General features: G+C 48.9%; 1 protein-coding gene across 3 annotated transcripts in view; it reads left to right on the plus strand.

Annotated features, from left to right (window-relative positions):
• TRAPPC10 (trafficking protein particle complex subunit 10) overlaps positions 1 to 26,416 on the plus strand; it is a 92,074-nt gene that overhangs the window by 45,183 nt on the left and 20,475 nt on the right. For all 3 annotated transcript variants that reach the window (XM_059921686.1, XM_059921688.1, XM_059921687.1), the window contains 12 exons: positions 713 to 908; positions 3,093 to 3,204; positions 5,668 to 5,915; positions 14,352 to 14,498; positions 15,135 to 15,249; positions 16,240 to 16,316; positions 17,098 to 17,189; positions 19,559 to 19,699; positions 20,000 to 20,112; positions 22,609 to 23,123; positions 23,952 to 24,093; positions 25,544 to 25,702. In XM_059921686.1, coding sequence (XP_059777669.1) covers positions 713 to 908; positions 3,093 to 3,204; positions 5,668 to 5,915; positions 14,352 to 14,498; positions 15,135 to 15,249; positions 16,240 to 16,316; positions 17,098 to 17,189; positions 19,559 to 19,699; positions 20,000 to 20,112; positions 22,609 to 23,123; positions 23,952 to 24,093; positions 25,544 to 25,702 — 2,057 coding nt within the window. The remainder of the gene's footprint in view (positions 1 to 712; positions 909 to 3,092; positions 3,205 to 5,667; positions 5,916 to 14,351; positions 14,499 to 15,134; positions 15,250 to 16,239; positions 16,317 to 17,097; positions 17,190 to 19,558; positions 19,700 to 19,999; positions 20,113 to 22,608; positions 23,124 to 23,951; positions 24,094 to 25,543; positions 25,703 to 26,416) is intronic.

Below are 26,416 nucleotides of genomic sequence, written 5' to 3' on the forward strand. Positions count from 1 at the left end.
AGCTCACAGTCTGGTGGGAGAAACAGACCAGCAAAGAGAGAAGGTGTTTCCAGGGCACACTGACTGCTGTGGTCGTGGAATCGTGGAATCGCAGTGGGGCCAAGCGCAGAGCCGCGGGGGCGGGGCTGGGGGAGAGGTTCAGTGAGGGTGTGTCGGCTGAGCAGGGCTGTGCGGGGAAGGTGCTGGGTAAAAAGATGGGAGAGCATGAGAAGCTGAGTGGGCTTGAGCTGGAGATAGTAGGAACCAAAGCTGGACAGCTGGGTTGGTCCGTGTTGTCATGGGCCTCGTGTGCCATGTTAAAACATCTAAAGTTTAGTCTGTCAGTTACAAGGAACCAAAAGGTTTTTGAAGGGGGGCAGGGCAAATGGGGTTTGGGAACTGAGTGAGATACGATCACCTTATTTTACAGAGAGCCCTGGAGACAGGATCTAAGACTCAAGACTCATCATAAATCCCTCTCCCCCTTTCCAGTCCATTCTACAGCAACACTCTTGGGAACAGCACCGACTGCTCATGTGGCATTAGACCAGTTCACGATGAAGCCTTTTCCTAATCTGATTTCTCACCACCTGCCTAATGTTTTTTACCCGTTAAAGAAGGAAGAAAGGAAGGGGAGGGAGGAAGCCAACCTGCAGCCCAGGGAAGTGGTGGCCGTGGGGCAGCGGTTCTGTGCTTGCGGTGGCTTCTCCACAGTCCGTCCATCTCGCCACAGGTGTGCCGTGCTCTCCGACCCCTTGAAGGACTCCTCCCGAACTCAGGAATCCTGGAATGCTTTCCTGACCAAACTCAGGACGTTGCTTCTTATGTCTTTTACCAAGAACCTGGGCAAGTTTGAGGATGACATGAGAACCTTGAGGGAGAAGAGAACTGAGCCAGGCTGGAGCTTCTGTGACTACTTCATGGTGCAGGTACGTGGCTGATTATATAGAACTAGGCTGTCTCCTTCTTCTCTCGTTCCCTCTTTCATTCTTCATGACTAAGGCAGCTCTCTTTTGGTAATTCATATTGACATAGTTTTTAAAACCAAAAGACAATACAGTAGGTAACAAATGATGCTTCATTCTCTTGGCTTCTTAAGCAGAGGATCAGAGATGGTCTGCTGAGTAATCATTCTGTCAGCTGCCCTGCTGCTTCACAGCTTGGCATCTAGCCTTTTATGAAGTGGCCTTGTCCTCAGAGTAATTCTGGTTTTGTTAGTGTCTCGGGCCTCCTGGGGCGTCTACCGTGGACATGGCTTAGGCAGAGGAGCCCCAGCAGTGGTGATGATCCTGATGATAAAGACGTCCACTCCCTGCCTGGCGCTGTGATTAAATTGTGACTTCCCAAGAACGTTTCCTCTGTAGTTTTGTTTTATAACCTTGGGTTCCAATAAAAGATTGTCTTTAGCTGGTTTCTTTACTCTAGTTTACAGAAGTATGGTCTGTAATCAACTCTTTCTCTCTTTTTAAAAAAAAATTATTTATTTATTTATTATTATTATTATTTTTGGCTGCGTTGGGTGTTCATTGCTGTGTGCGGGCTTTCTCTAGTTGTGTCGAGCAGGGGCTATTCTTAGTTGCGGTGCACGGGCTTCTCATTGCGGTGGCTTCTCTTGTTGCAGAGCACGGGCCCTAGGTGCGCGGGCTTCAGTAGTTGTGGCTCGTGGGCTCAGTAGTTGTGGCTCACGGGCTCTAGAGCACGGGCTCAGTAGTTGTGGCGCACAGGCTTAGTTGCTCCACGGCATGTGGGATCTTCCTGGATCAGGGATCGAACCCGTGTACCCTGCATTGGCAGGCGGATTCTTAACCACTGTGCCACCAGGGAAGTCCCAACTCTTTCTCTTTTAAGAAGAAAAGTCTTAAGAGAACAAAGGGATGTGTAATAGAGTAGTTTGGGGGAGGAGACCTTCTTAATACTGCAGAGTGATAAGAATGTTGCTCTTAGGGTTCCTTGTTCTTGTTCACCGTGTTTTGACTGAAAAAGTGTAATTTTCATATTTAAACATCACTTGTATATTAATCATTGAAGAAATAATGCACTTTGAATAAGTAAAAAACCAATTCTCATTAGAAATTTTGAAGTTTATCTCTTATTCTGATGCTTCTGTCTTAGTGGTATTTGGATGATTTTGGGCACATAAGGGAATTTGAATGTGTTCATAATTCCCTGTATGATTGACCAATGACAGATCTTTCAGATTTCCCTGTCTCTTTACCCTTCAAGCTTATTAAGCTTATTTTTTAAGAGTAACAAACCAGGAAAGAGGGAGTCTAAATGAACCCAGTGGTGCTGGTTTAGAATCAGTGTGAACCCATGGTTGGATGGCTGCTGGCTAGATAGATTCACAAATACAGAGGTATGTGTAGGTGAGGGTTAATACATATACATATATTTCCTTGCTTTCTCCTCTGATGGGGCCTAGAAAAAAATGACACCTCAGTAGCAATGAACACACTCAGTGCCAAGTTCTTGGTTTCTAAACTGCATTCTCCAATAAAAGGTGCCAGGGCTCCTGTGGAAGTGGTTGATTGCAGGGCTGGTGTAGGGAAAATACAGTATCGTGTAGAACCAGAAAGTTAAGAGGTGCACAAGAAAGGTGGAGGTCTGTCAAAAGAAGATATGCACCACCTCCAGGAGCCCCCTCAATGGCCAAAGCGGGAACAGTTTGTGCAACAAAATAAGTACTAACAGACTTCGGTTTTAACCCGTGGGGTAAAATTCATATCCATGAGTCTATATAGATATAAATAAATAGGTAAATGGAGGAGAAAATTCTGCTCTTCCATATAGCAGAATTCTAATGAAAAAGTGTGTGTCTGGGGTCCAGGGAAATACTGAGGACGAGAGGCTGACCAGTCAGGCCCCGTCTGCTGGTAGGTCACGCAGAGACTCGGGGGATCATGTTGGCCGTTCCCTGCTTCTTTCTAGTCTTCTCTCTGTGTGTGCATAAATGTTGACATGTGGGGTCATTAAATTGATCTTTTCTTGGTATAGCACAAGCGTTATTCATTATGCTGCATGCTTTTCTCTGTTGTAATCTTTCATAGCTACTTGTTTCAAAACACTGATTTATATTTTTGCTTTTTTTTTTTTAACTTTTTTTGGGTAAATAGGAGGAACTTGCCTTTGTTTTTGAGATGCTGCAGCAGTTTGAAGATGCCCTGGTGCAGTACGATGAGCTGGATGCTCTGTTTTCTCAGTATGTTGTCAACTTTGGTGCTGGGGGTGAGTAATGAAATTTTAGAAACAAATTCTTTTCTCAATATAGCTTTCCCCACTTTTGAATAGTATGGAAGCTGCTGTTTATTTACCTAATGATTAAATCATCTTTTGTTGTTGTTTTTTAAAAAACATTAAATACAATATATTCGCATGGTTCCTATAGGAAATGAAATGAGAATTAAGAATTAGTCACTTACACTTGTAGAAGACTCTTGAGTAATGAAAGTGTTTAAGAAGTTTTTTAGATATAAAGTGTCATTTCTACAACCTACAGCTGGCTAGTGAGGCTTCTGATTCTGTGTCTCCTTGCTAGCATAAGAGTGGGAATCTTTTTCTTCTGTTGAGAGGTTGTCTTTATAATATTTGAGAGTTCATTACAGTGAGTCCTACATGACACCATTGTAAAGGGTGTTCATCTTTCTTTTAAACTTTTAAATGATGTCTTAAAGTCTTCTAAAAATACAGAACTAGCACAGTGACCCATATACAAAGAAAAAGTTTATAATTGTGCTCACTTTTCTTTGCTTGATGTTTATTTTGAAAGAAATGGCATCATATTATCATGACCTTTGTCTGTAGCTTGTTGTTCTTACTAACAGTCCATCACAGGCATCTCTTCAAGCTAACAGATCAGGTTCTAAGCTATTTCTGATAATAGCTGCAGAGTGCTTCACGGTGTGGGTTCGTTAGACTTTATTCAGCCCACTGGTGTTGGACATTTGGGTTGTTTCCGCTCTTGCTACCACAAGCAGTGCTGTGATAGACATCTTTGTTGGGGGTTCTTTTGAGAAGCTTTGTCACAGTGTCTGAAGAAAGGCATGATTCCAAGGAGCCACCGTAGTGTCTGCTAGGAGACCTGTAGGGAGTGAGGTGCTGGGACAGTCAGCGTGGGCTGTGGGCACTGCCCTTGTTCTGGGAGTGATGAAATGTCACCCGTTGAGTCCCACTCCAAAACAGTTTTTATGCAGTTCAGGTTTGGATCTCCTTACTTTGCTGAGACACAAACATAAGCATATAACCAAAGCAAAGTATTTACCAATTAAGTTTTAAAAATTTAGAAGAGGTAAAATTCCATTTCTTATATCTTACATATCCATATTATACATATATATCTCAAATAGCTCACATGTTTCTTACATTGTATTTCACATAATTTCTTTGTTCTCTCAGTTTTAAAATAAACCTGGAGCAATTTAAAATCCAAAAGTAAGCCTGGACCAACTTTAGCAGCTAAATAATATTGTTCATTTTTGTTCATTCATACAACAGATACTTCCTGAGAGCCCACTCTGTGCCAGGCCCTGTTCTAAATACAGTAGGGAACAAAACAAAATTCCTTCTTTTACGGAGTTTACGTGAAGGGGAAACAGAAACAGAAAAACAAAAGTGTGACTTAAAGTCAGGTAGTGAGACTAGTAAGTGTGGCCTGCAGAAGAGGACATAGGTGCAGAGGTAGGGTGACGGTAGGTGCTGTTCAGTGTTAGACAGATGGCCTGGGAGGCTCTCTGAGGAGAGGCCTGACTGAAATGTGGGGGGAGCCAGGAGAGTGCTGGGGATGGGGGCCCCGGCAGAGGGACCTGCTGGGGAGGGGACCCTGATGGGTGGGGGACACCTCACTTAGTGGGCACTGAATCAGCTGAGTCTAAGTTCAGATCAGTAAAGGATGCTCTGCTGTATTTGGCACTTCAGACATATAGTAACGTCAGTGTGCCAGTGTTGAGTCACTTCCTGAAGAGAACATAGAATTAGATGGCTGTGACACCTCTCTTTTGGAGTGAGAAGGGTAGATTAAAAAATTTTTCATAAAGATTGAGTGACTTGTTATTGTAGATTCTTACATTTATTTTAAGATCACATTTGAGTCTTAGGGCTGTAAGTTAAAATCGAGGAGTCTTATTGGAAATTTTTGACAGTTAAAGAATTTTTCTCCTCTGCTTCCTGCTACTACGTCTTCCTTGTGCCTGCCGTCCCTTCCTCTAGGAGCGTGACTCAGGTATTGACATGGTTGAGCTGAGGCAGGCACGAGGCTTAAATAAGTCAGGCAGAGTGTGGAAATGAAGGAAGATGAGCCGCACAGCACGCTCAGCCTGCTCCCGCCCGGGCCTCGCCCCTCCTCCTGGGGCCGACCGACCGCAGAGCCTGAGGTGTCCCTGACCCTCGGCCTGGCAGCCTCTGGTTGCATCCTGACCTGCTCAGGACCTTCTGGGCCTGGTACGGCGTTGTGCCCCGTGGCCGACGTCCTGTCCCCCAGTGCTCGTCACCAGGTGCCAGGTACCCAGTGGGTGTTCTTGCGGTCACCACCCTGTCCCGCATCCCTAGACGGGGTCCCCACAGACAGAGGGGTGGGCCGGCGCTTCGGGCCTATCCAGTAGCTGAGCCGCCTGTCGGTACACGAGGGCTCACGGTCCTGCGCAGTGAGGTGGAGGAATCTGCGGTCAGCGCCTTTCACGATGTGTGTTTGTTTAGATGGTGCCAACTGGCTGACTTTTTTCTGCCAGCCGGTGAAGAGCTGGAATGGATTGATCCTCCGAAAGCCCATAGATATGGAGAAGCGCGGATTGATACAGAGGCAAGAAGCCACCCTGTTAGATCTGCGCAGTTACCTGTTCTCTCGCCAGTGCACCCTGCTCCTCTTCCTGCAGAGGCCGTGGGAGGTGGCTCAGCGCGCCCTAGAGCTGCTGCACAGCTGTGTGCAGGAGCTGAAGCTCTTGGAAGTGAGTGGTCTCTTTTCCCCATTTACCCGCTTCCCGACTGTTGGCGTAGAAAACGCGGAACCTTCGATCCCAGGCATTGAACTGTATGTGCTTAGGAAAGAGTTTTCTTTTTGTCAATGTCCTTAATTTTTACTATATTATTTGCATACTTACTCTTTACACTGATTAACTAATTGCTCGAAAATGTAATTTCTGCTCTCAACACGGTGGAGCTCACTCACGTTGGCCCAAAGCGAGCCTCTTAGATCACTTTCTTTTTAAGGTAACTTTGGCTTATTCTGTGGAAGCTGGTCTTCACCGATAAAGATTACTTACCTGGTGGACACACAGAATTAGGTTTTGTAGGTAGACGTTTGTTTTATTTCAGAACTGTCTTTTCAGATAAATGATTTTGCACATGAGCATGCCGGTAACAATGCGAGTGATACACAGCAAGTTGTGCCATGTTAATTAGTAGCACGAAGTTTCATGGATGTACGTTATGAGTACGTGTGTGCATGTCTGTAGGAAAGAAACCAGTTAGCGAGGGCTTAAGTTGTTTATTTATAGTGAAATACTTGTCTTTATAGACTAATATCCTCCAGGGCTACTGAACTCTTTTCTTGCCCATAGCATCATAAACATTTTAGTGAGGTAAGGGAACTTTAATGACTGTCCAGTCTGAGGGTTCTCACCTTTTTTGTTTCAGTGACCTCTTTACACGGAAAAATGCACATATGCACATACAAAATGTTACACATAATTTCAGAGGATTCATAGGCACCCCCATTCCCTGGTTAAGAACTAAGTGGATGGTCTAATTCCATCTTGTAAATGAGGAAGGTGGGTCTGGAAGTGGTTCGATGACCTGTAGGTAACATAGCTAGGCACAGAATCAGATCCTCCCAGCCAGGCCGCTGTCCTTTCTGTCGTGCTCCACACCAGGGCTCGCAGGGGCTCAGTTACAGAAGACCCAGGGTAGCCGGCGGTAGGGGTAGTTTTCATGTTATAGTAATTTCTGTTTTGTGTTCCCTAGAAAACTAAATAGCTGGCTCAACACTTAGTTTGAAATGACCTTAAGGGGTCTGCACGTTTTTTTTAAAACCCAAATGAAGAGACACTGTTTTAGTTAATTTCTAAGGAAGAGATGCCTAGCCTAGCTGAGTCACAAACTTGAGAATTTAAGACTTTTTATCAAATTATTTTTTTTCCTTGGACATCTAATCAAGCGTATGAGGAAAAATAACATTTTCAACCTTGAGATGATATTCTTGTGGCTGCCTGTCACCGAGTGGATTTCGATAATCTGCTTTGGCTACTCCTGTGTAGCTGTACAGACTGGGGTGGGCGGGGGCTTTGCTTCATTTAATGGGGCAGGGCCGCCTGTGTTCATGGGTGCCTAGAGAGCTTACTGACTTAGAGATTTTGTCTTGTTACTGGATTGGGGAAAAACATGGGATGTGTATTAGAGTCCAAGCAGTTCAGCCGTGGCGCTTTCAAATTGGGGTCACCCCAGGAGGGACTTTCAGGACGTGCACGGATGTGGGCAGGTGTGGGAAGCCACGGACGGTGGTCGGAGCCAGCCTGTTCAGTGCTGGGCCCAGCCGGTCACAAACTATCTTTTTCAAATTCTTTTTCTTGCCTTAGACAGTTGACTAGTCAGTCAACTGCCAGGCTGCAGAGAGCAGAGGGAGCGTCGGGGGGCCTGTGGCCCTGCAGGAAGGAGCAGGGTGCCGCCCACACTTCTTTCTCCTCCCCTCCAGGCCTTCTGGAAGCTGGAAGGCAGGGCGCCCGGGGACGGGGTACACTCAGCTCCCAGGCAGGTGGCCGGGACAGCCAGTGTGGAGCGGATGCCACTAGCATCTTTGCCCGCCGCGTGTGGGGACGGTGTCCTACTCACTTGCTGTGCGGTGGGTCCCCTGGCTTGGCCTGTGTCCCGAGTTCTGTAGAAGTCGCTGGAACGGGTCAGTTTTTACCCTCTTGGCTGGAAAGAGAACTGAGTGAGTGGTGGCGGGCGGCGTGAGCCGGGGCGGGGGCAGCGGCCGGGACGCCTGTCCTCCAGGGCGGCTGCTGCTGGGCCTGGGTGCTCCCTGCAGCTCCCGCCCCGGCTGGCGCTCTTCCCTTTCCCCAGCGAGCGGGTGGTCGCTCCCTGCGTGAAGGCGCTCCCCCCGCTCTTGGCGCTTGTCTGCTGCTGCTGCAGAGCGAGCTGGGTGCTGAAGTCGGGGAGGGAGCCGCACTGTGGTCCCCTCCTCCCCGAGGACACGGCTTTCCGTTCCCTGTCCCCCTCGTGCTGTGTGACCGTGCCCCGCTTGGTGTCCCCTGGTGTCAGGGCAGCAGACGGGGCGGCCGGGCCCGTTGAGGTGCCTCAGCCACCGTCGCTGGTCCCGGCGGGCGCCTGGCATGCCCCGGGCGCAGCGCTCCTGTGGGGCCGCCTGTCCTGTCTGCTGTGCTTCAGAGGTGCCTTCCGCTCTCGCCCCAAGCGTGGCTCCTGTCCTGAGTCAGGCACCCTTCGTGAGGGGCAAGCTGCAGGGCGACAGTGCAGCTCGGAGGCCAGCAGCGTGGGCCCCGAGCAGCCCACCTGCACGGGACGCCCCCCGCCTTCCCGCTCGGCCCTGTGGATGGGCGCCCAGCAGTGGCTGCCTGTGGGTCGGGGACCCACGAGGTGATGTGAGTTCAGGGTGGTCAGCCCGTTGTCATCCTTCAGGCAAGTGAGGACACTCCTTACTGGCGTCTTCTTGGCTCTTTCTTTGAAAAGATGACACTGCAGAGGGCATGCAGGACTTCACACACAGAATTCTTCTCTCAACTTTCTCAACTGAGATTCTTTCTCTAGGTAGTTTGGGGGCAGGGGGTTGTTACAGCTTAAGCTTTGCAGTTGGCAGTTAACCCGAAAAGTTTATTCTTAGAGTTTCTTTAAATTTTTATGGAAACAATGAAAATTCAAGACTCAGAATTGTTTACTTTTTCTGTACATTTGATTGTACCCTCCAAACTAGACTCATTTCCTGTGTCTGGCTAGCTTTCTGGTGACTATTGTTCACAGTCACATCCACGGCCAGAGGCCGGCATGGAGCCTTGGGTTCTGCTGCACAGGGCCTGGCGGAGCCGCGCGGGCACAGAGGCCAGGGCGTCAGGCAACGCGCAGGCTGAGCCGGTACGTGGTTCTTCTAGGGTTAGGCCACGCTTGTTCATCCTCTTAAAGCCAAAAGCCTAAGTATTGCAGCCGTCTTGTGCATTTCTCATTGTAGCATTTCTTCTGCAGAAAATGCTGTGTGTGTTTGCTCTTGTGGCTTGTAAATCATGCCCTGGTAACTTCCTGGTTGGCTTATCAGTTGATTTAAAGTATCTTCTCTGAGTAGGAGGCACTGTGGTGGCCAGATGCCAGCTCCCGGGGGGGGGGGGCCTGGAGTCACACCCCAGGGGTGCTACCTAAGGCCTGGGGCCAGCTCCCCGATTGCAAATGTGTGAACATGGAAATTGTACCTACCCCGTACAGCTGCTGGGGTCAAGGAGTAACACCCGGAAAGTTATGTCAGTTCTGTGTGAGCTCCAGTGACTCCATTACAGAGTATTTCTTTTTTGTCTACAACGTTTAAAAGATTTCCTCCCCTTTACCAAAAGTTGAGTATATTTTCTGTATAAATTTGGAAAATACAGACAAATATACAGAAGAAAATGTCATTGCTTATTCTAAAGCAAGAGGTTCCCTTTTTGGTCTGTGGCCTTTCTGTCTGGAGAAGAGCTGCTGTTTGTTTAATTGGTCCTGTTTCGGATGTTTGGATTGTTCAGCAGTGTCTGCAGTTGCAGGAGTGTGTATCCTTGTACGTCATCTTTATGCAGTGCATTCATACAAGTAGAATGGCCAGTTCAAGGATGCATATGTCTTTAACGCTTTTAGTGTACATCGCCAAATTGCCTTCCAGAAAGATCTTCCCATTTTTAGTTACACTAGCAGTGCTATTTTCCTGCATCTATGGTAAGAAAGAAAGTAATGTGTGTGTATATTTTAATCTTTACCAGATTGGTAAACGAGAACAATATAAGGAAGATATTTTCTAGAAGGCCGTTTTATTTTTGTCACAATGACTGCCCAGAGGATTTCTGTTTTAATGTGTCCGCCTCAGCTCTGACTTGTCTGTTATCAGCTTCGGTTCTGCGTATGTTCACAGGCAGGGCGGGCCAAGAGGGATCAGCACTCTTCAGGGTCTAGAGACAGGCCGGTGCCGTGTGTGCGCGGGGCCGTGTGGGGCAGGCCCTCCAGGCTGACCCGGAGGGGGAAGGCGAGCCACCCAGGCCTGCCAGCTGGCATCGCTCTTCCAAGGTCCAGGCCCCGCAGAGGACAAAAGCAGAGGTGTGGCCGAGGAGCGCACCTCGGGGTCGTCGAGTGCTTGCTGTGTACCAGCCACTCTGCTGGGCTCCTCCCCGCGTGGATAGGTGGGGGTCGTTGTGTGACCTTGAGCCTTGCGGCCCTGAACTGGGAGAGCAGTAGGGGCGGACAGGAGGAGGTAGCCGTGAAAGGTGTCGACACCGGTGAAAGCCAGTGGTTCCCAGGAAAAGGGAAAAAGCGTTCGAGGGGGAACTGCCCAGTACCGTTCAAGAAACAGTTGATTACCTGCTGGGCACTGTGGTAAACACGGTGGTGAGGGAGAGGGCCCGCAAATGCGCAAGAAATGGGTCCCACCTACCCTCAAGAGACCCGCAGCGGGGCGCGCGGGGCCAGCAGGTGAGCAGGCCGGCAGCGCCCGGGGCCGCCAGGCCGTGAGAGCGGGATGTCCGGGAGGTGGCGGGGTGCCAAGCAGGGAGGGGCAGCTTGCGTGGGCGCGTCGCAGCGCCTGACTTGTGCCGGGGAAGGTCTGCAGAGGTGGTCTTGTGTGAGCTAGGTTTTAAAAGATTCATTCATTCGGCAGTTATTCATTGAGCACCTGTTTTGTGCCAAGCAAGCATTTATTCTAGGCACTGTGTTTTTAGCAGAGAGCAAGACAGACCAACCCCTGCCCTGTGGAGGAGCTTTGGTTTTCACGGGCTGAGTCAGGATCCACAGGTGGACGTGGCTTGGGTGGCAGGTGCAGAGAGAGTAGAGTGCGTTTCAGGCAGATAAAATTTACTGTTATTTAAAGAACTCTAAAGGAGCTTAGTCTTGCTAGAACTTAAGGGGTGAGGCAGGGCTTGGAGGTGAGGCTCCAGAGGTACTGGAAGCCAGGTTTTGAAAGTGTACGTCATCTGGAGGGTTGGATTTTATTCTGTAGCTGTTGGGAAGCCCTTGTTGGGTTTGAAGCTGGGGTGCCGTGCAAGGTGTTAGGACCTGGAGGTGGAGGTGGAGAGAAGCGAAGGGTTAGGAGGAGGCGTGGAGAAGAGTCCGAGGTGCAGCGGAGTCCGAGGAGAAGCTGAGGCCTGAGCCCAGGCGCTGGGGTAGAGTCTGAGTACATGAGGTAAAACTTATTCAATGAATACACGGTTCCGAGTCAGCTGAGTCTCACACCAGCCACGAGTGATTATTATTTTATGAAAGATAAAACAACAAAGCTTCTGCAAGATAATAGGGGAGAGCATCTTTACGTCCTTGAGGTTACCAGGTGGTTCTTAAACAGGACACGAAGGCACTGGCCAGAAGGGAAGTGCATGGAAGTCAGAGCTGCTCTTCATCAGTCAGCACCACGGGGGGGGTGACGGGGTGACGGGGGTGACGGTGACGGGGGTGACGGGGTGACGGGGGTGACGGTGACGGGGGTGACGGGGTGACGGGGGTGACGGTGACGGGGGGTGACGGGGTGACGGGGGTGACGGTGACGGGGGGTGACGGGGTGACGGGGGTGACGGTGACGGGGGTGACGGGGGTGACGGGGTGACGGTGACGGGGGTGACGGGGTGACGGGGTGACGGTGACGGGGGTGAAGGGGGGTGACGGGGGTGACGGGGTGACGGTGACGGGGGTGACGGGGCGACGGGGGTGACGGGGGTGACGGGGGGTGACGGGGGTGACTGACGGGGGTGACGGGGGTGACGGGGGTGACTGACGGGGGTGACGGGGTGTGACGGGGGGTGACGGGGGTGACGGGGGTGACTGACAGGGGTGACGGGGGTGACGGGGGGTGACGGGGGTGACGGGGGGTGACGGGCCGCAAGCTGTGCGGTCAGGAAGGGCTCTTACCCAGGGTATGGGAGGAGCTCCTACAGACCAGCTTAAAAGACTGACAATAGAAAATAGGCAAATGAAGCTATCCAGATGGCCAGTAGGCATATGAAAAGGTGCTCAATCTCATTAATTATAGTGAAATGCAAACTACCACCACAGTGAAGCCCCCCCAGTGGCTGAAGTAGAAAGACCTGACAAGTGTTAGTGACGGGGGAGGAGCCGGAATTCCCTCCTTGATGAGGAGAGTGGGAGTTGGCGCCACAACTTTGGAAAACGGTTCGGCGGTGTCTGCTGGAGCCAAACCTGCGCGTGCCCTGTGAGCCGGCAGTCTCCCCCACGTCTGCACGGGAGGGTGTTCACAGGTGTCCAGGAGACAGTGCCGGGATGCTCGTGGTGGCGTCATTCGTGGCTGCTAGAACCGGAAATAACCCAAATGTCCATCACGTACGAGGGAAACGGTGACTGCCGTCTCTTCAGACAGCAGACTGGCGTCTGGCAGTGGGAACGAATGAACCTGGAGTCTCATGAACGTAAAGTTTAGCTGGAGTGGTCAGACGCCGAAGAATACCTGCCTGTTGATTTCGTGTACAGGTGCAAGAGGAAGCACAGATGTTGTGTCGGGAAGCGTGTGGCGGCCGCGGCCCTCCAGCGGGGCGGCCCCGTCAGGGTTCACGTTAGGATGCTGGGTTTTTCAGTATTTGGGTTATATTAAAAAAGGTAGTTTTAGCAAAAGAGAATGAAAAGAATGCCTTTAATCGTATGCTTGGAAAATGGTAAAGCGGCTCTTGCCGTTACCAGTAACACTGATAGCAGAAGAAGAGAGAGGCTCGGAGAAAACTAAAGGGTGCATGTTAAGGAGTCAGTTTTAAAAAGTCTGTTGTTCACGAAGGAAGTTGTCCAGAGGGACCCGGAGCCCATGGAAAGGCGCCCGCACCCTTCCTGTTAGGGCGTGTGAGCTGTGAGACGCCGCAGGGTTCCGGCCGGGGCTTGGCCCTCGCGCGGGGGCAGGGCTTGCTCTTTGCCAGGTGCAGGCAACGTGGGTGCTGGGGTGGGCGGCCTTCAAAGGGACACGGGCTGCTGCCATCTGTAGACGTGTGGCTCCTGGGTGAGAACCTTGTGGGCCGTTGGCACCCCTCGTGTGTTTGTTGGAGTGCGTGCGCCCACCTCGGCTGTGCGCCCTGCGGAGCTCGCCCAGTTCGATTGTGGGGAGGCACGTGCTCTGTCCAGGGTCCCCGAGGTGCATCCTACCGACCAGCGCTCTGTGCGTCCCTTTGAGGGTGCTCCACTCTGGGCAAGGGAGTCAGTTGTACCACTTTATGGAAGTTGCTTCTGGTCATGTAATTTTTTTTCTGTACTGATTTTTTTCAAAGGATCTAAGCAGTTTGTCTCATTTTTCAAAGACTGGGTAATTTAGCGTTTGTAGGAACGTTAGATAGCATCCTCTGTTCTCTCCGGTTGGTGCCACGTCCTTTTGCTTGTGCTCAGGGTGTGTTGAAGGAGTCCTTCTTACATGAGTCAGTTTCATCAGCTTATGCGGCTCTTCCCTTGTCACCTGATGCAGCAGCACCTCTTACTTTCCCACTTTGAATAGGACTAATTAGCGTCTCACCAAAGCTAGGACACCAGTTGTAAGATACCTCATGATATTAGTGCCACCAAGAAGACAGTCTACTCTGCCAAGTGTGAGTGTTAAGATGCCCTTGACTGTGAGGCATTCCTATGTCAAAAACACTGAAACGCAGAAAAAAAGTCCATCTGAGAATCAATCACATATGGTAGATGCTTTTGAATTTCTGATGACATTTTATTGTATCTCTAAGCAACAGGTGCTCTTTTTTACAAACATAATTACACCTAAAAAATTAATAGCAATTTCTAAATATCATCCAATATTTACTTAATGTTTAGATTTCTAGCGTTGAATGTGATCTTCTGAAATGTGATCAAGTGGTCATCTGAGGTCTTAGCTTCCCACCTTCACCTTATATGCTCTTCAAACTGAGAGGTGACCAGTGTTCAAACGTAGACTAAGTGATGACAGTCGGCCTTTTTGTAGGCTTCTTTTGTTAATAAGCTTTTAAAGTACATTATTGCAAGTTATATCCCTGCCAAGTCACTCAGTATCATCAGAAATATGACACCAAATAGAGTATTTGGACACAGATCACTCCTTTCCTCCCGTAGGTGGACTGCTGTACAGGTCCCGTTTCTCTTTGCTGTAGTTTTGCAGAGACTGGGTAGCTGCTTGGAGGGGCAAAGGAGGGCGAGCGGGCGCAGGTGCTTCCCCCAGCGCTCTCCTCACGCGCCCGCGCCTGTGCCCCCAGGTCTCCGTGCCACCCGGTGCCCTGGATTGCTGGGTGTTCCTGAGCTGCTTGGAGGTGCTGCAGAGGATAGAAGGGTGTTGCGACCGGGCACAGATAGACTCAAACATTGCCCACACCGTGGGTCTGTGGAGCTACGCCACAGAGAAGGTAACTGCCCCAGTTCAGATGTGAGCCTCGGCCGAGGCTCTTCCTGCGGGGCTGGGGGACGGAGTTAGCTGTTTGGAGAAGTGCTGCTCACTTAGTCCCTGCACAGGCGGCTCTGGCTACTTCAGGGTGCGTCTGGAGCAGCGTGGATGCAGTCGTTCCCTGCCGGTATCACTGTATCAGGCAGACATCAGACACCCCCTGCGCTCGTGCTAAAGGCGTGCTAAAGGCGGGCTTCTGCTCCAGGAATGGGTGGGGGGACGAAGCAGGGTGAGCGTGCAGCCAGGTGCAGAAGTGCAGAAAATGACAGTAGTCCCGAGCGTGCATCAGGAAGGCCTGCCGCGGGAGGGGTTGAGGTGGGGCAGGCGCAGTGGGAGACCTTGCAAGCTTGGGAGAGCGTGGTGAACAGCACAGGCTGGGAATGACCAGCGTCAGAGCCACTCTGAGGATGATTACGTAGAAGGTTTGAGTTTGCAATGATCCCAGTAAGATATATTTTCATATCCAGATGAGAATCATTTGGATAGGAAAGCTAAATTTCTTCTAGTATTTAGATGGTTTTAACTTTATATTTAAATTTGTAAATTCTCTGCTGACTCTTACGGCAAATTAATTGAAATTTGGGGTTTATCTCAACAGCTAAAGTCCTTGGGCTATCTGTGTGGACTTGTGTCAGAGCAGGGACCTAACTCAGAAGACCTCAACAGGACGGTTGATCTTTTGGCGGGCTTGGGAGCTGAACGGCCTGAAACAGGTACTTTTTGAGATGTCCCCGTACACGTGGTGGAAAGCAACGAGAATGTCGGCTGTAACTGGCACATATAATTTGGGTTCCGTGATATAATTACTCACCATTTGGGAAATTACACTCGTTATTAGCTGACCAGATTAATACATAGGATATTTTACCTTTTAATAGCATAAAGAAATGTCAGAAATAGTTTAAGAAATTGTGGGACTTGCCTGGCGGTCTGGTGGTTAGGACTCTGCGCTTCCACTGCAGGGGGCGCGGGTTCCATCCGTGGTCAGGGAACTGAGATCCCACACGCTGTGGGGTGTGGCCAAAGAAAAAAAAAAGAAAAAAAGAAATTGTAACGATTCTTAAAAATGTGTCTTGAGTTTCTTGTAGGCTTAAATGAGCTGATCATGACTTTTTACAGCTCACGGTGAAGTTTAAATGCACCAATCTTCCTCTGAATTACAGATGATTATTTTTCTAACGATATGGCCCGACAAATCCTTTTATTGAGTAAATTACCCCTAGGTAGTAAAGCACTTTGAAAGGAACGTTACTAATTCTTTTAGGTACGAACACAGTGATGAGTATGATTTAGCAAAACTGTTGCTGAAGTAGAGCATACCTAATGGCCTGAGAGGCCTCTTGCTGGATTGAATCAGTTTGTCAGGGAAAATGCGTTATGTGTATATTACACTGTTTCCATCTGAGACCACATCAGATCATTTCGGAAGTAATTTAATTCATTGTAGGATTTGTAACACATACTTAAAAAATTCTAGTCTCTATTAAAGATAAAAGTATTACTTGAAAGGTTTAGACTATTTCATGAGTATATTAATTAGACAAGAATGTAAGTGATAACGTAGTTTCAGTCGGCGTGGGCTGTTTGTGATTTCCATAAGCATCAGACAAAGTCCTTTAGCTGTGACATGTGAGGTGGAGTGTAAGCTCACATGACTGGACACGGTGAAGATGAATAAGGGCTCTTACTTCCTTCTGTTTAAGCCAACGCTGCTCAGAGTCCGTACAAGAAGCTCAAAGAAGCGTTATCATCAGTAGAAGCTTTTGAAAAACACTACTTAGTAAGTATTACAAATCCTCCCTGTCTACCCATGGCAGAAAGCCCGCCTCTACTAGACTTTACTACTTTGTGACCTCTTGAGTTGGGAATGAGCTGGTATTTGGAACCTCCTTCTTGTTGGCCTTTGAAGTTTCTGTGGTACCCTAGGGAGCTGTGCACGAAACCTGGAATAGTTGGTTTATTAGTATCCATGGTGCCATAATTAGGCATAAAAGCATCTTTAGGTATTTATAATTTTGTTCACAATGGTATTGCTCATTCAGTAGAACAGAAATTGTAAGAAAGGATAGTGAATGGTTTTCTGTGTACAAAGGAACAATTTGAACCTGAACAGAGCTATTGTACTTGATTTTAAAGGACTTAAATTTGGACAGCCTTAGAAAGCAGTGCAGTAGAAGCTCGGTGGACCGTCTGCCTTCCCGAGTCACGGTTAATTCAACAGCATTTGACAGTAGTCTATAATACTGTCTCTGTCATCCAAAATGTGAGAAAGATATTAAAAATGTTACCCACAGATGGAAAATACTTCGAAAAAAACTATTCTGTGCCTGCTGAGTTCACGTTTCTTTTATTATTATGCTTTATAGTTTATGTACAAGTTAATGACTTTGTATAAATCACTACTACATAAAAACTCAAATAACACAAAAAGAGATACAAAGTAAAAAATTATGTTTTATTAATAAGGAAGTCTTTTGCTTCAGCCTTGGGTAAATAAATGTAGGATTTGTCTAACATTAAAGATAAAGTATAGAATTATTTGGTTCTTTGCTTTTCCGCAGGACTTGTCCCATGCCACCATTGAAATGTATACGAGTATTGGGAGAATTCGATCCGCTAAGTTCGTTGGAAAGGATCTGGCGGAGTTTTACATGTAATTGATTTTGAACTTTTCTTTGAATTTCAGACATCTCACGTGTAGTAAGAGGTTTGTTATGTAGGAGTTAATATGAAGTGTACATAACTTTGTAGAACAAAAAATGTAAACTGTTAACCAATCATCATTTCTTAAGAGAATTTCTTTGAAAACCAGAGTGAGTTCAGCTTATTACCCTTAATAATTGTTACTGATCTTTGTGTTTCCTTCATTTAATTAATTTAATGAACTTACATGTAAATATTATATACGTGTAGATAATATATATACTATTATATGCAATACATAGTATGTGTTCTGTAGCATTTTCTCTAGTTGCTGTTAAGTGCCTCCTCAGAGGATTGAAAGCCTCGAGGTCAGTGACGTGAAGCACGTGATGTGTCAGGTCCGTGAGAGAGGGCTGAGCCGTGAGTGCTTGTGAGCTGGGGTGTGCAAACACTGTGAGCATTTCTAGTCTGGCTCCAGCTTTGGAGTGGATTCCAGAGAAAAGACTAAAAACGTGGCATATTTCTCACGTGTTTGATAAAGAACCCCTGCTGCCAGTGTAACTGCTAGTTCAAAGCACTGGGAAGAGATACAGATTATGAGGGAAAAGATGTTTACATTTTCTCAAAAGAAATGTGTGTTTGAAATGGTATCTTGAAATCTATAGTTAGTCATTTCGTTAGATGAAACAAGAAAGAATAATTTACTTTAACTGATTGCAGGGCTCCGAAGGGATTTGTAGATCATCTAAGTGAACTTCCTAGTGTTTCAGGTGTGATTGGAGCAGGGAGTCAATTGCACAGCTGAGTAATGCTGGAGTTGGAGGTCGGCTCTCCTGAGTCTCCAGCTAGTGTATCTCATGACTGAATCAGTAGCCATGTCCTCAGGTGCTGTGAGCTGAGGCTTGGAGCTGCAGTGGGGTGATGCTGGCCTGCTAACTGGAGACTTGGGTCCTGGTTCTGGCCTGACCATGGACTAGCCAGGTGACCCTCGGCCTGGGTCTCCGGGGACTGGATGACAGATGGTCTCCCTTCCAGTGTAAGTGTAAGAATCTTTGGCTGGAGATAGTAACTGAAGAAGTATATAGAAGGTTCTGACCCCTTTAAAAAATGGGGGAGGACTTCCCTGGTGGCGCAGTGGTTAAGAATCCGTCTGCCAATGCAGGGGACACGGGTTCGAGCCCTGGTCTGGGAAGATCCCACATGCCGCGGAGCAGCTAAGCCCGTGCGCCACAACTACTGAGCCTGTGCTCTAGAGCCCGCGAGCCACAACTACTGAGCCTGCGCTCTAGAGCCCATGAGCCACAACTACTGAGCCCGCGAGCCACAACTACTGAAGCCTGCGCACCTAGAGCCCGTGCTCCACAACAAGAGAAGCCACCGCAATGAGAAGCCCGTGCACCGCAACGAAGAACAGCCCCCGTTCGCCACAACTAGAGAAAGCCCACGCACAACAACGAAGCCTCAATGCAGCCAAAAATAAATAAATTTATTTTTAAAATTAAATAAATAAAATAAAATAAAAAATGGGGGAGGGGACCATAAAAGTCTAGAGAAACCGACACATGTAATTGATAGGTTTAAAATTTGTTTGAGAATTTGGGAACTCTCCTTGCTTCCGAGGTAAGCCTGGGATGTTGCCCCAGGATGCTTAGAGAGCGAGTGCTTGTTCGGTGCTGGCCTTCGCCCCGTGAAGTCAGTAACCCCAGCCCTCCGGGAAAGGCCAGGGCATCCACGCTGTCACTGGAGCTCTGGCACGCTCTCATTAATTGGGGTTTAAACTTTGTTATATTCTGAACGTCTCGAGGGTTTACATTTGGGTGATAAGTGTTGATATTTAAATTCCTCATAGTTCTCTGTAAATCTTCGAAACCTGCTCATTGCTTTTGCCTGAGTGTCCGACTTGAGTCAAGCTCCCCTGTCGGCTGGCCTGTGTAGACCCTCTGTGCTGGCCTGTCTTCAGCAGGTAGTGTGGCCCCGAGCCCAGGTTTCGAAGCTTCCTCCATAACTAGTTGTGTGCCTGTAGACAGAGCCTTCCGCTTTCTTCACGCTTGGTGTTCTTATGTCAGCTTAAAATCGTGAATGGTGCCCTCACGTTCTTATCCAGAGATTCAACTCTGAAGGCTCTTTGGCTGGTGTAGGATGCTGGGCAAACAGCGTGTGTGGGATTCTCAGCCTGAGCGCATTTCTCTGGTCCTGTTAGGTGTTCCTGATTTCTTGTTCTTTCTCGTATGGGGGGTGGTCAGAGAAGGACTGTCTGCAGGTGGCACCAGTTTCATGGTGTGGGGTTGTCACGGGTGGAGAGCAGGCCATGAAAGGTTATGTCTGAGTTTGTTGATTATCACGACCCATAATGAAAGCTTCTGTTTGTTGATTTGCAAGGAGGAAGAAGTCTCCCCAGAAGGCAGAAATCTATCTTCAAGGAGCCTTGAAGAATTACCTGGCTGAGGGCTGGGCACTGCCTATCACACACACAAGGAAGCAACTAGCTGAATGTCAGAAACGCCTTGGACAAATTGAAAAGTATCCTTTAAGTTGAATACGTTCATGAAGTAGGAGGGTTGCTTTCTCTTTGTACGGCAGCAGTGCCCACCATTGAGGGTTTAATGAGTACCTGATAACTGGGGAGAAAAGCCTGCCTTGACACGCGTACCGTGTTGGATAGAAGCTGGTGCCTGGTCAGCGTATCTGACCTCTGCTTGAGTTCCTAATACCCTAGAGAAAGGGGAACCGCCGTCGGGATGCACCCTCTGGGGACTGGAGGGGCTGTGGGTGCAGCGCCCCAGCGTGCGGTCCTCTGAGGCCCCTTGACTCTGCACTCAGCTACCTTCAGACCAGCAGCCTCCTGGCCAGCGACCGGCACCTGACTGAGAGCGAGCGGGAGCACTTCTGCAGAGAGATTCTCAGCTTCGCCAGCCGGCAGGCAGACAGCCCAGGTAAGGCTTGTTTTCAGACATTACTATGAAAAATTTCAAATGTCACAGAAAAGCAAAAATGATAATACAGCGTGTGTACTCTATACTGACCACCTAGATTCAGCAGTTGTTAACATTTTGCCATGTAGCAAACGTGTGTCTCTATCTTTCTTTTGTCTTTTTGCTGAACTTCAGAGCAGCTCCAGACCCTGGAACAGTGTAGCATCTTCTGAAAACAGAGGTGATCCCCTCACCACCCTGCCCACAGCTGGACAGGGTTCTAAGTCGGGCTACCAAGTTAGCCCCTCTTCAGGTCTCCCCCATTGTCGTGAAAAGTGTTCTTACAAATTATTTTATATGCAAAATAATTGGACTCGACTAGTCCACTCAGGGGTCACACACTGCATTTGATTGTTGTATCTCAGTTCTCCTTTAACTTAGAACAGTCTTTCCATCTCGTTTTCTTCCTCTTTTCCGGACACTGACCTTTTAAAATACAACAGCTTTATTGAGATAGGATTCACAACGTGCAGTATACGACTCTGTGGCTTTTGGTGTTGTCACAGACACGTGCACCCATCCCACAGTCAGTGTTAGAGCATTTTTATCACCTGAAAGAAACCCCACACTTATTTCCTCCCAACCTCCTACCACCCGCCATCCCCTGCAAGTCCCCGGGAACCACTAATCCACTTTCTGTCTCTGAAGATACGTGTTCTGGATATTTCACATAAATGGAATCATACAATATGTGTTTTGTTGTGACCGGCTTATTTCACTCAGCACAATGTTTTCAGGATTCAACTATGTTGTAGCGTGTGTCAGCATTTCATTCCTTTTTGTGACTGAATAATATTCCATGGTACGGATGGACCACACTGCGTTCATCCCTTCAGCGGTTGTTTGACAACAGGGTTGTACGGCACTGACTTTTTAAAGACATCGAGCCACTTGTCTCATAGACTGTCTCACCGTCTGAAGTTTCTTGAGTATTTCCTTATGGTAATGTCCAACAGCAAGGTAGATCTCAAAGCCTTAGGTTCAGGCTAAATGTTTTGGCAAATATACTTTAAGAATTGCCGTGTAGTAAGATTAAATTTATTGTAATATTTAGCTTCTCATGTTCAGTTTATCAAGAAGAGTATTTATTTAAAATAGTCACTGTCTTAGCTCGAGCTGCCATGACAAAATGCCACAGACTGGACGCTTCGGCAGCGGGTGTTTATTTTCTCACAGTTCTGGAGGCTGACATCTGAGGTCAAGATGCCAGCAGGGTGGGTTTCTGATGAGGCCCCTCTTCCTGGCTTGTCCCTTCATGGCAAGGGGTGGGGGTGTGGTGGAAGAGAGGTGGAGAGAGAGAGACTCAGGGAGAGGGAGGGAGCGGGAAGGGAGGTGCAGGGAGAGATGGGGGAGAAATGGAGAGACTCAGAGAGAGGGAGTGGGGAAGGGAGGTGGGGGGAGAGACGGAGAGGGCTCTCTGGTGCGTCCTCCTACAAGGGCATGCATCCCTCATGACCTCATCAAACCCTGACTGTCTCCCAGAGGGCCCACTGGGGGGTAGGGCTTCCACTTAAGAATTTTGGCGGGACCGCATTCAGTCCATAGCGGTTGCTAACTGCTTGAAAGCCAGTGTTTCCAGAGGTTTTGGCTTCGGGTTGCTGTGGTCGTTGCCTGCTGGGGTGCGCGTCACGCACGTCGAGCCATCTGCATGGGTCTCTCAGGGGCAGCGTGGCACTGATTTGTGTTTTAGAGCCTTTAATTTGCCAAGACTGGTCATTGTAGAGCTGTGTGCTGAATCTGCTGTGTGTGGCACGTGCGTGAGACTGTGCAGTTACGCTTTTCCTGCCAACTTTCCGTGGCGTCTCTGTGAAGAAAATATTCTGTGATTGTCCTCCTTGTGATTTTATGGCATCAGTCTCGGCACCGCCTCCCTTACCGGTCAGTCCAGTGGCCTTGTGGATGTTCTGGACACACCAGTGCTTGTGGAAAGGAAATTGGAGGATGCAGTGGGTTCCCCCGTGATGGCGCCTGTGGGGCTGGGGACCTGCTGCCCTCCTGGCTCCTCACTTCACTGGCTGACCTCACAGGGTGGCACACACCTGGGTTTATCTCCAGATGTACAGGGATTTGGGCATCTTTACTGGAGAATCTTTATGTGCGTGGGAAGGTGGTGGAATTCCCTGAAACAGCTCTAGGAATTGGACTTTACAAATCTTGTTTTGAAATTGAGGAGTTAGTTGACCTGTATTTCTCTTGGGTTTGCCAAAACAGGAGTTAGAAACGTTAATTTCTTCAGGTGTTATGATTTCCAGGAGTTATCTAGGCATGTGTTTCTGTTCTCTTTTTGACAGAATAACTCTTTTTGGTGTGTGAAGAAGGCACAAGGTTGGGAGGGTCTGAACCATCTCTTTTGCACGTCATTGCTTCCTGCGGGCCCGATAGTGGCCCAGTCCTGCAGTCTCTGTAGCATCTGGAAGTGTGACTTAGGAAGTAAAACATGGTACTGTGTATTTACAGGTCACAAAATAGTACTCCCTATGCATTCTTTTGCACAACTGAGAGATCTCCATTTTACCCCTTCCAATGCCGTGGTCCATGTGGGTGGTGCCTTGTCCGTGGAGATAACCGTGTGCAGTCAGATGCCCGTGCCTGTCCACGTGGAGCAGATTGCCATCAACGTCCACTTCAGCATCGAGAAAAACAACTACCGGAAGACTGCCGAGTGGCTCACCAAGCACAAGACGGCCAATGGGATTGTCAGCTTCCCGGCAGAGACCGCGCCTTTCCCCACATCCCAGAACAGCCTGCCCGCGCTGGAGCTGTGCGAGATGTTCGAGAGAAGTCCTTCCGACAATTCCTTGCACACAACAGGGATTATCTGCAAAAACGTCCACATGCTCCTAAGGAAGCAGGAGAGTGGCGCGTCCCTGGAAGCGCCCTCGGGTGCCGCTCTGGAGGCTGGGGCCCACGTGCTGAAGTGCACCGCTGTGACCCTGGAGCCAGGGCCCAACACGATCACGTTCAGGACGCAGGTATGTGTTGGGCTGGGGAGTTGGCTTCAAGGGTGGTCGGGAGCGGGTGGCACTTGCGAGAACCCTCTGAAGAAGCTGAGAAGCCAGTAGACGCCTCTGTTCTGTTAACCTGACTTTGACTTTTATCCTTAAAGAAAAACAGACTGATGTTTTTGAAAAAATCTTTTGTACTTATATAATTTTAAGGCAGTTGATAAATTTTGAATGAAGTTCTTGACATAGGTAATTATTTGTGTTCTCACGGGATTTAGTTAGACTTTTTCCCTTTGTATTAGAATACACCCTCATTTGCTAAAATGAGGAAGTTTCAGAGAAGATGGCGCTTTCATGTTAAACTCTCTTTTCCTTTCGTGGCTGCATGGATGGATGTCAAAACAGTTGCTTCTGCCCCGCTGCGATACAGATCTTCCTCCAGTGCAGCGGGTTCTGTTAGTTCCGCTGACCCAAGAGGCCAGTGGAAAGTACAGTTATTTGCCACGTGTGTTTTTAGTCTGGTCTTAGAGCAGGTCTTAAATTTCATGCTCCCTGTCTCCATTAAATACCTTTTCCAGAAGAGAAAGCCACAGATAAAGCTTATTAAATTGAGAATGCATTATTAAGCGTAAAGTCAAACCTAAGCATCAGTTACTCAGAAAATCCTCCATTGAGAGATGCTGAGGGATCTTTTGAACAGCCCGCGTGTAGACGTGTTAGCACAGAGCAGCAGGATAAAGAGGGTAAGAAAAACGGTCACTTCAGAGATTCTGGCTCAGCCTCCCCTTGAGAAGCTCGTCATTGCAGGAACGGGGACACTGGGACGGCTGTGCGAATGCTCGGTTTTGCCCCCAGGCCAAGGAGCCGGGAACCTACACGCTGCGGCAGCTGTGCGCCTCGGTGGGCCCGGTGTGGTTCGTCCTTCCTCACATGTACCCGCTGGTGCAGTACGAAGTGTACTCGCAGGAGCCGCAGCTGCACGTGGAGCCGCTGGCCGGTGAGTGGGCCGCGGGGCTCCGCGGGTTCTGCGCCGCACTTGGCTCCTTTACTCTAAGGCAGCACGTGGAAGGAGGGCTTTCTGCAGCGTCGCGCTTGCGGCCCTCTGTAGCCGTGTCCCTCTGTAAGAGACACTTCGGGGAGCCTCGTGGAGATTTTGCCGGGGAGCTGGCTGTGGCTCTTTTGTTCATCTGAATATTTGCTTTTCTGTAATTGCTGCTTTCATGTTTACTAAACATTAGCTGAGAAAAATGAGCTAAATCTCAGCTGATGTCTGCTGCAGAGAATTTAATAAGTAAATACAATTTCCTGCTTAGAGTTCCATTTCAGAGGCTGAATGCTAGATTAGTTATGGTCTATGCTCTGATCAAAAGTCTTTTCCTTTGAAAGTGTTGATTAACCTTGACACCCCCTTCCCCCCCCCACCCCCGCATGGCATTTCAGAAATTCAGTGCTGCTGTCCTTTTTGTTAAGTCCTACAATTAGGAGGAGTTGGTGTAAACAAATTATTGAAGACCACATGGCACTTCAGTAAAACACTAATGAGTGAGTGTCTCTGTGGTTTAGGCTAGAAACAATGTATTTATTTGCTTGCTTCTTCCATTTGGGAAAAAAAAAAATCAAGGAAAGCTTTTTTTTTTCTATTTAATCTCTCTAAACTACCTATTTTTATGCTTTTAAATTTCTCCCCTGGCTACCTGGAAAGGCCCTCGGGTGTGGAACACAGCAGTCTCTCAGTGGTTCTTCCCTCAGAGAACCTCTTGTGAGAAAGGCTGAGCCCTGCGGTGGGAGAGCCTGGGAGGTGCTGGCTCACGCCTCCGCCCTGCCCCGGCCCGCACTCCCTTTCTCACCTCCCGGCTCTCCTCCCTCTCTCCCTCTTGTCTGTTATTCCTTCTCCTTGTGTCTTGTCTCTTGCCTTCTTCCTTCTGCCTTCCCTGGAACCGATTCTTAGAAACCTCAGCCCATTCCCGCCCTCCATTTCCATCCAGGAGAAAGTGTACCGTATCTTCTATCGAGCTGCTCTGAACCAGAGATCTGGAAGAGGCCTAACCTGGAAAGGCCAGAGGAAAATCTGAATAGCAGCAGCACATGCGGTTTCATTAGTTTTTTCTTTAGTGTCGTTATCTGAGTTTCTCTCAATAACTGGCTAGCGGGTAAATTTTGAGACCCTCATAGACACGGTTGCCACCACGATCCCTGACTCTCTAAACGGAAGTGGTGATAAGGTCCCTGAGGCTCTCAGATTCTCCTGTGCCTAGCGAGGACCCCCTCAGCGCTGCAGACCGCGTAACTGAGATGAGCAGTCAGGGTGGGGCGCTGAGCGACTTTGTGGATATGTACAGTGAGCAGGTCTCTCCAGTAGAAGACACAGCGCGCCTCTGACCCACAGGAGGCCTTCCGCTGGTGCTCTTGGTTGGGAGGGGTGCTCATGGCTGTCTTCTTCCCTTTAGATAGCCTTTTGGCTGGTATTCCTCAGAAGGTCAAGTTCACTGTCACTACTGGCCATTACACAGTAAAACACGGGGACAGCCTTCAGCTCAGCAATGTGGAAGCCATGCTTATCCTGTGTCATGAAGAGAGCAGAGCGGTGATCTATTCCAACATGAGAGGTAAGGCAGCAGTCACCTGGAGCAGGTGGACTCTTGGCGTTGTCATGCACCGTGAGGATGAGGAGCTTGTCGTCCCCGCCATCCTCAGGTGGCATCTGAGGACCGCTTCTCCTTGCAACTCTTTCATGGTCACGTTCCACCTGTAGGGGGACCGTAGCCCTTCCCCTCGGTGGGGCGTTACATTTGAAGGGAAGAGGCTTAGAGCCGTGCACATGCCCAGTGGCCAGGTGGTGTTGACCTTGCTGTGGTCTTGTGATGCAGCGTTACTGCCTGGGCTCATGCTCCGTGGTGGTGCCCTGCTGGCCTCCAGCCTCCTTCCACCCTCCTCAGCTTTCCTCAGCAGAAAGAAAAAGCAAACCAGCCTTTTAAGACACTGGTTGGAAGCCCTAAAAAAGTCCCGTCTCCCACAGTCCCCAGCCACGAGGTACGGAGAGGGAAGGATGCAGCCCTCTTTCTGAGTGGGAGCATGTCCTGTGGGGACACGCGCAGTCTCGGGTGGGCTGTGTGAAGAGCGTCTCTTTCCTGTCTTCAGACTGAGCACGGTGGCGGTTCTCTGAGCCGAGCTCAGCTGGACAGCTTTCACGCGGTGCTGCTACCTCTTAGGGGTTCTGCCCCTGATTCTCCTGCCTCCCCCCTCTGTCATCCTTCCCGGTTACACTCCTGCGTGTGTGTACGGGCAGCAGGAGCTGGGCTAGAGCTTCACTCCTGGGCCCT

The sequence above is a fragment of the Balaenoptera ricei genome, chromosome 4 (genome assembly GCF_028023285.1).
Source record: "Balaenoptera ricei isolate mBalRic1 chromosome 4, mBalRic1.hap2, whole genome shotgun sequence".
NCBI lineage: Eukaryota > Metazoa > Chordata > Mammalia > Artiodactyla > Balaenopteridae > Balaenoptera > Balaenoptera ricei.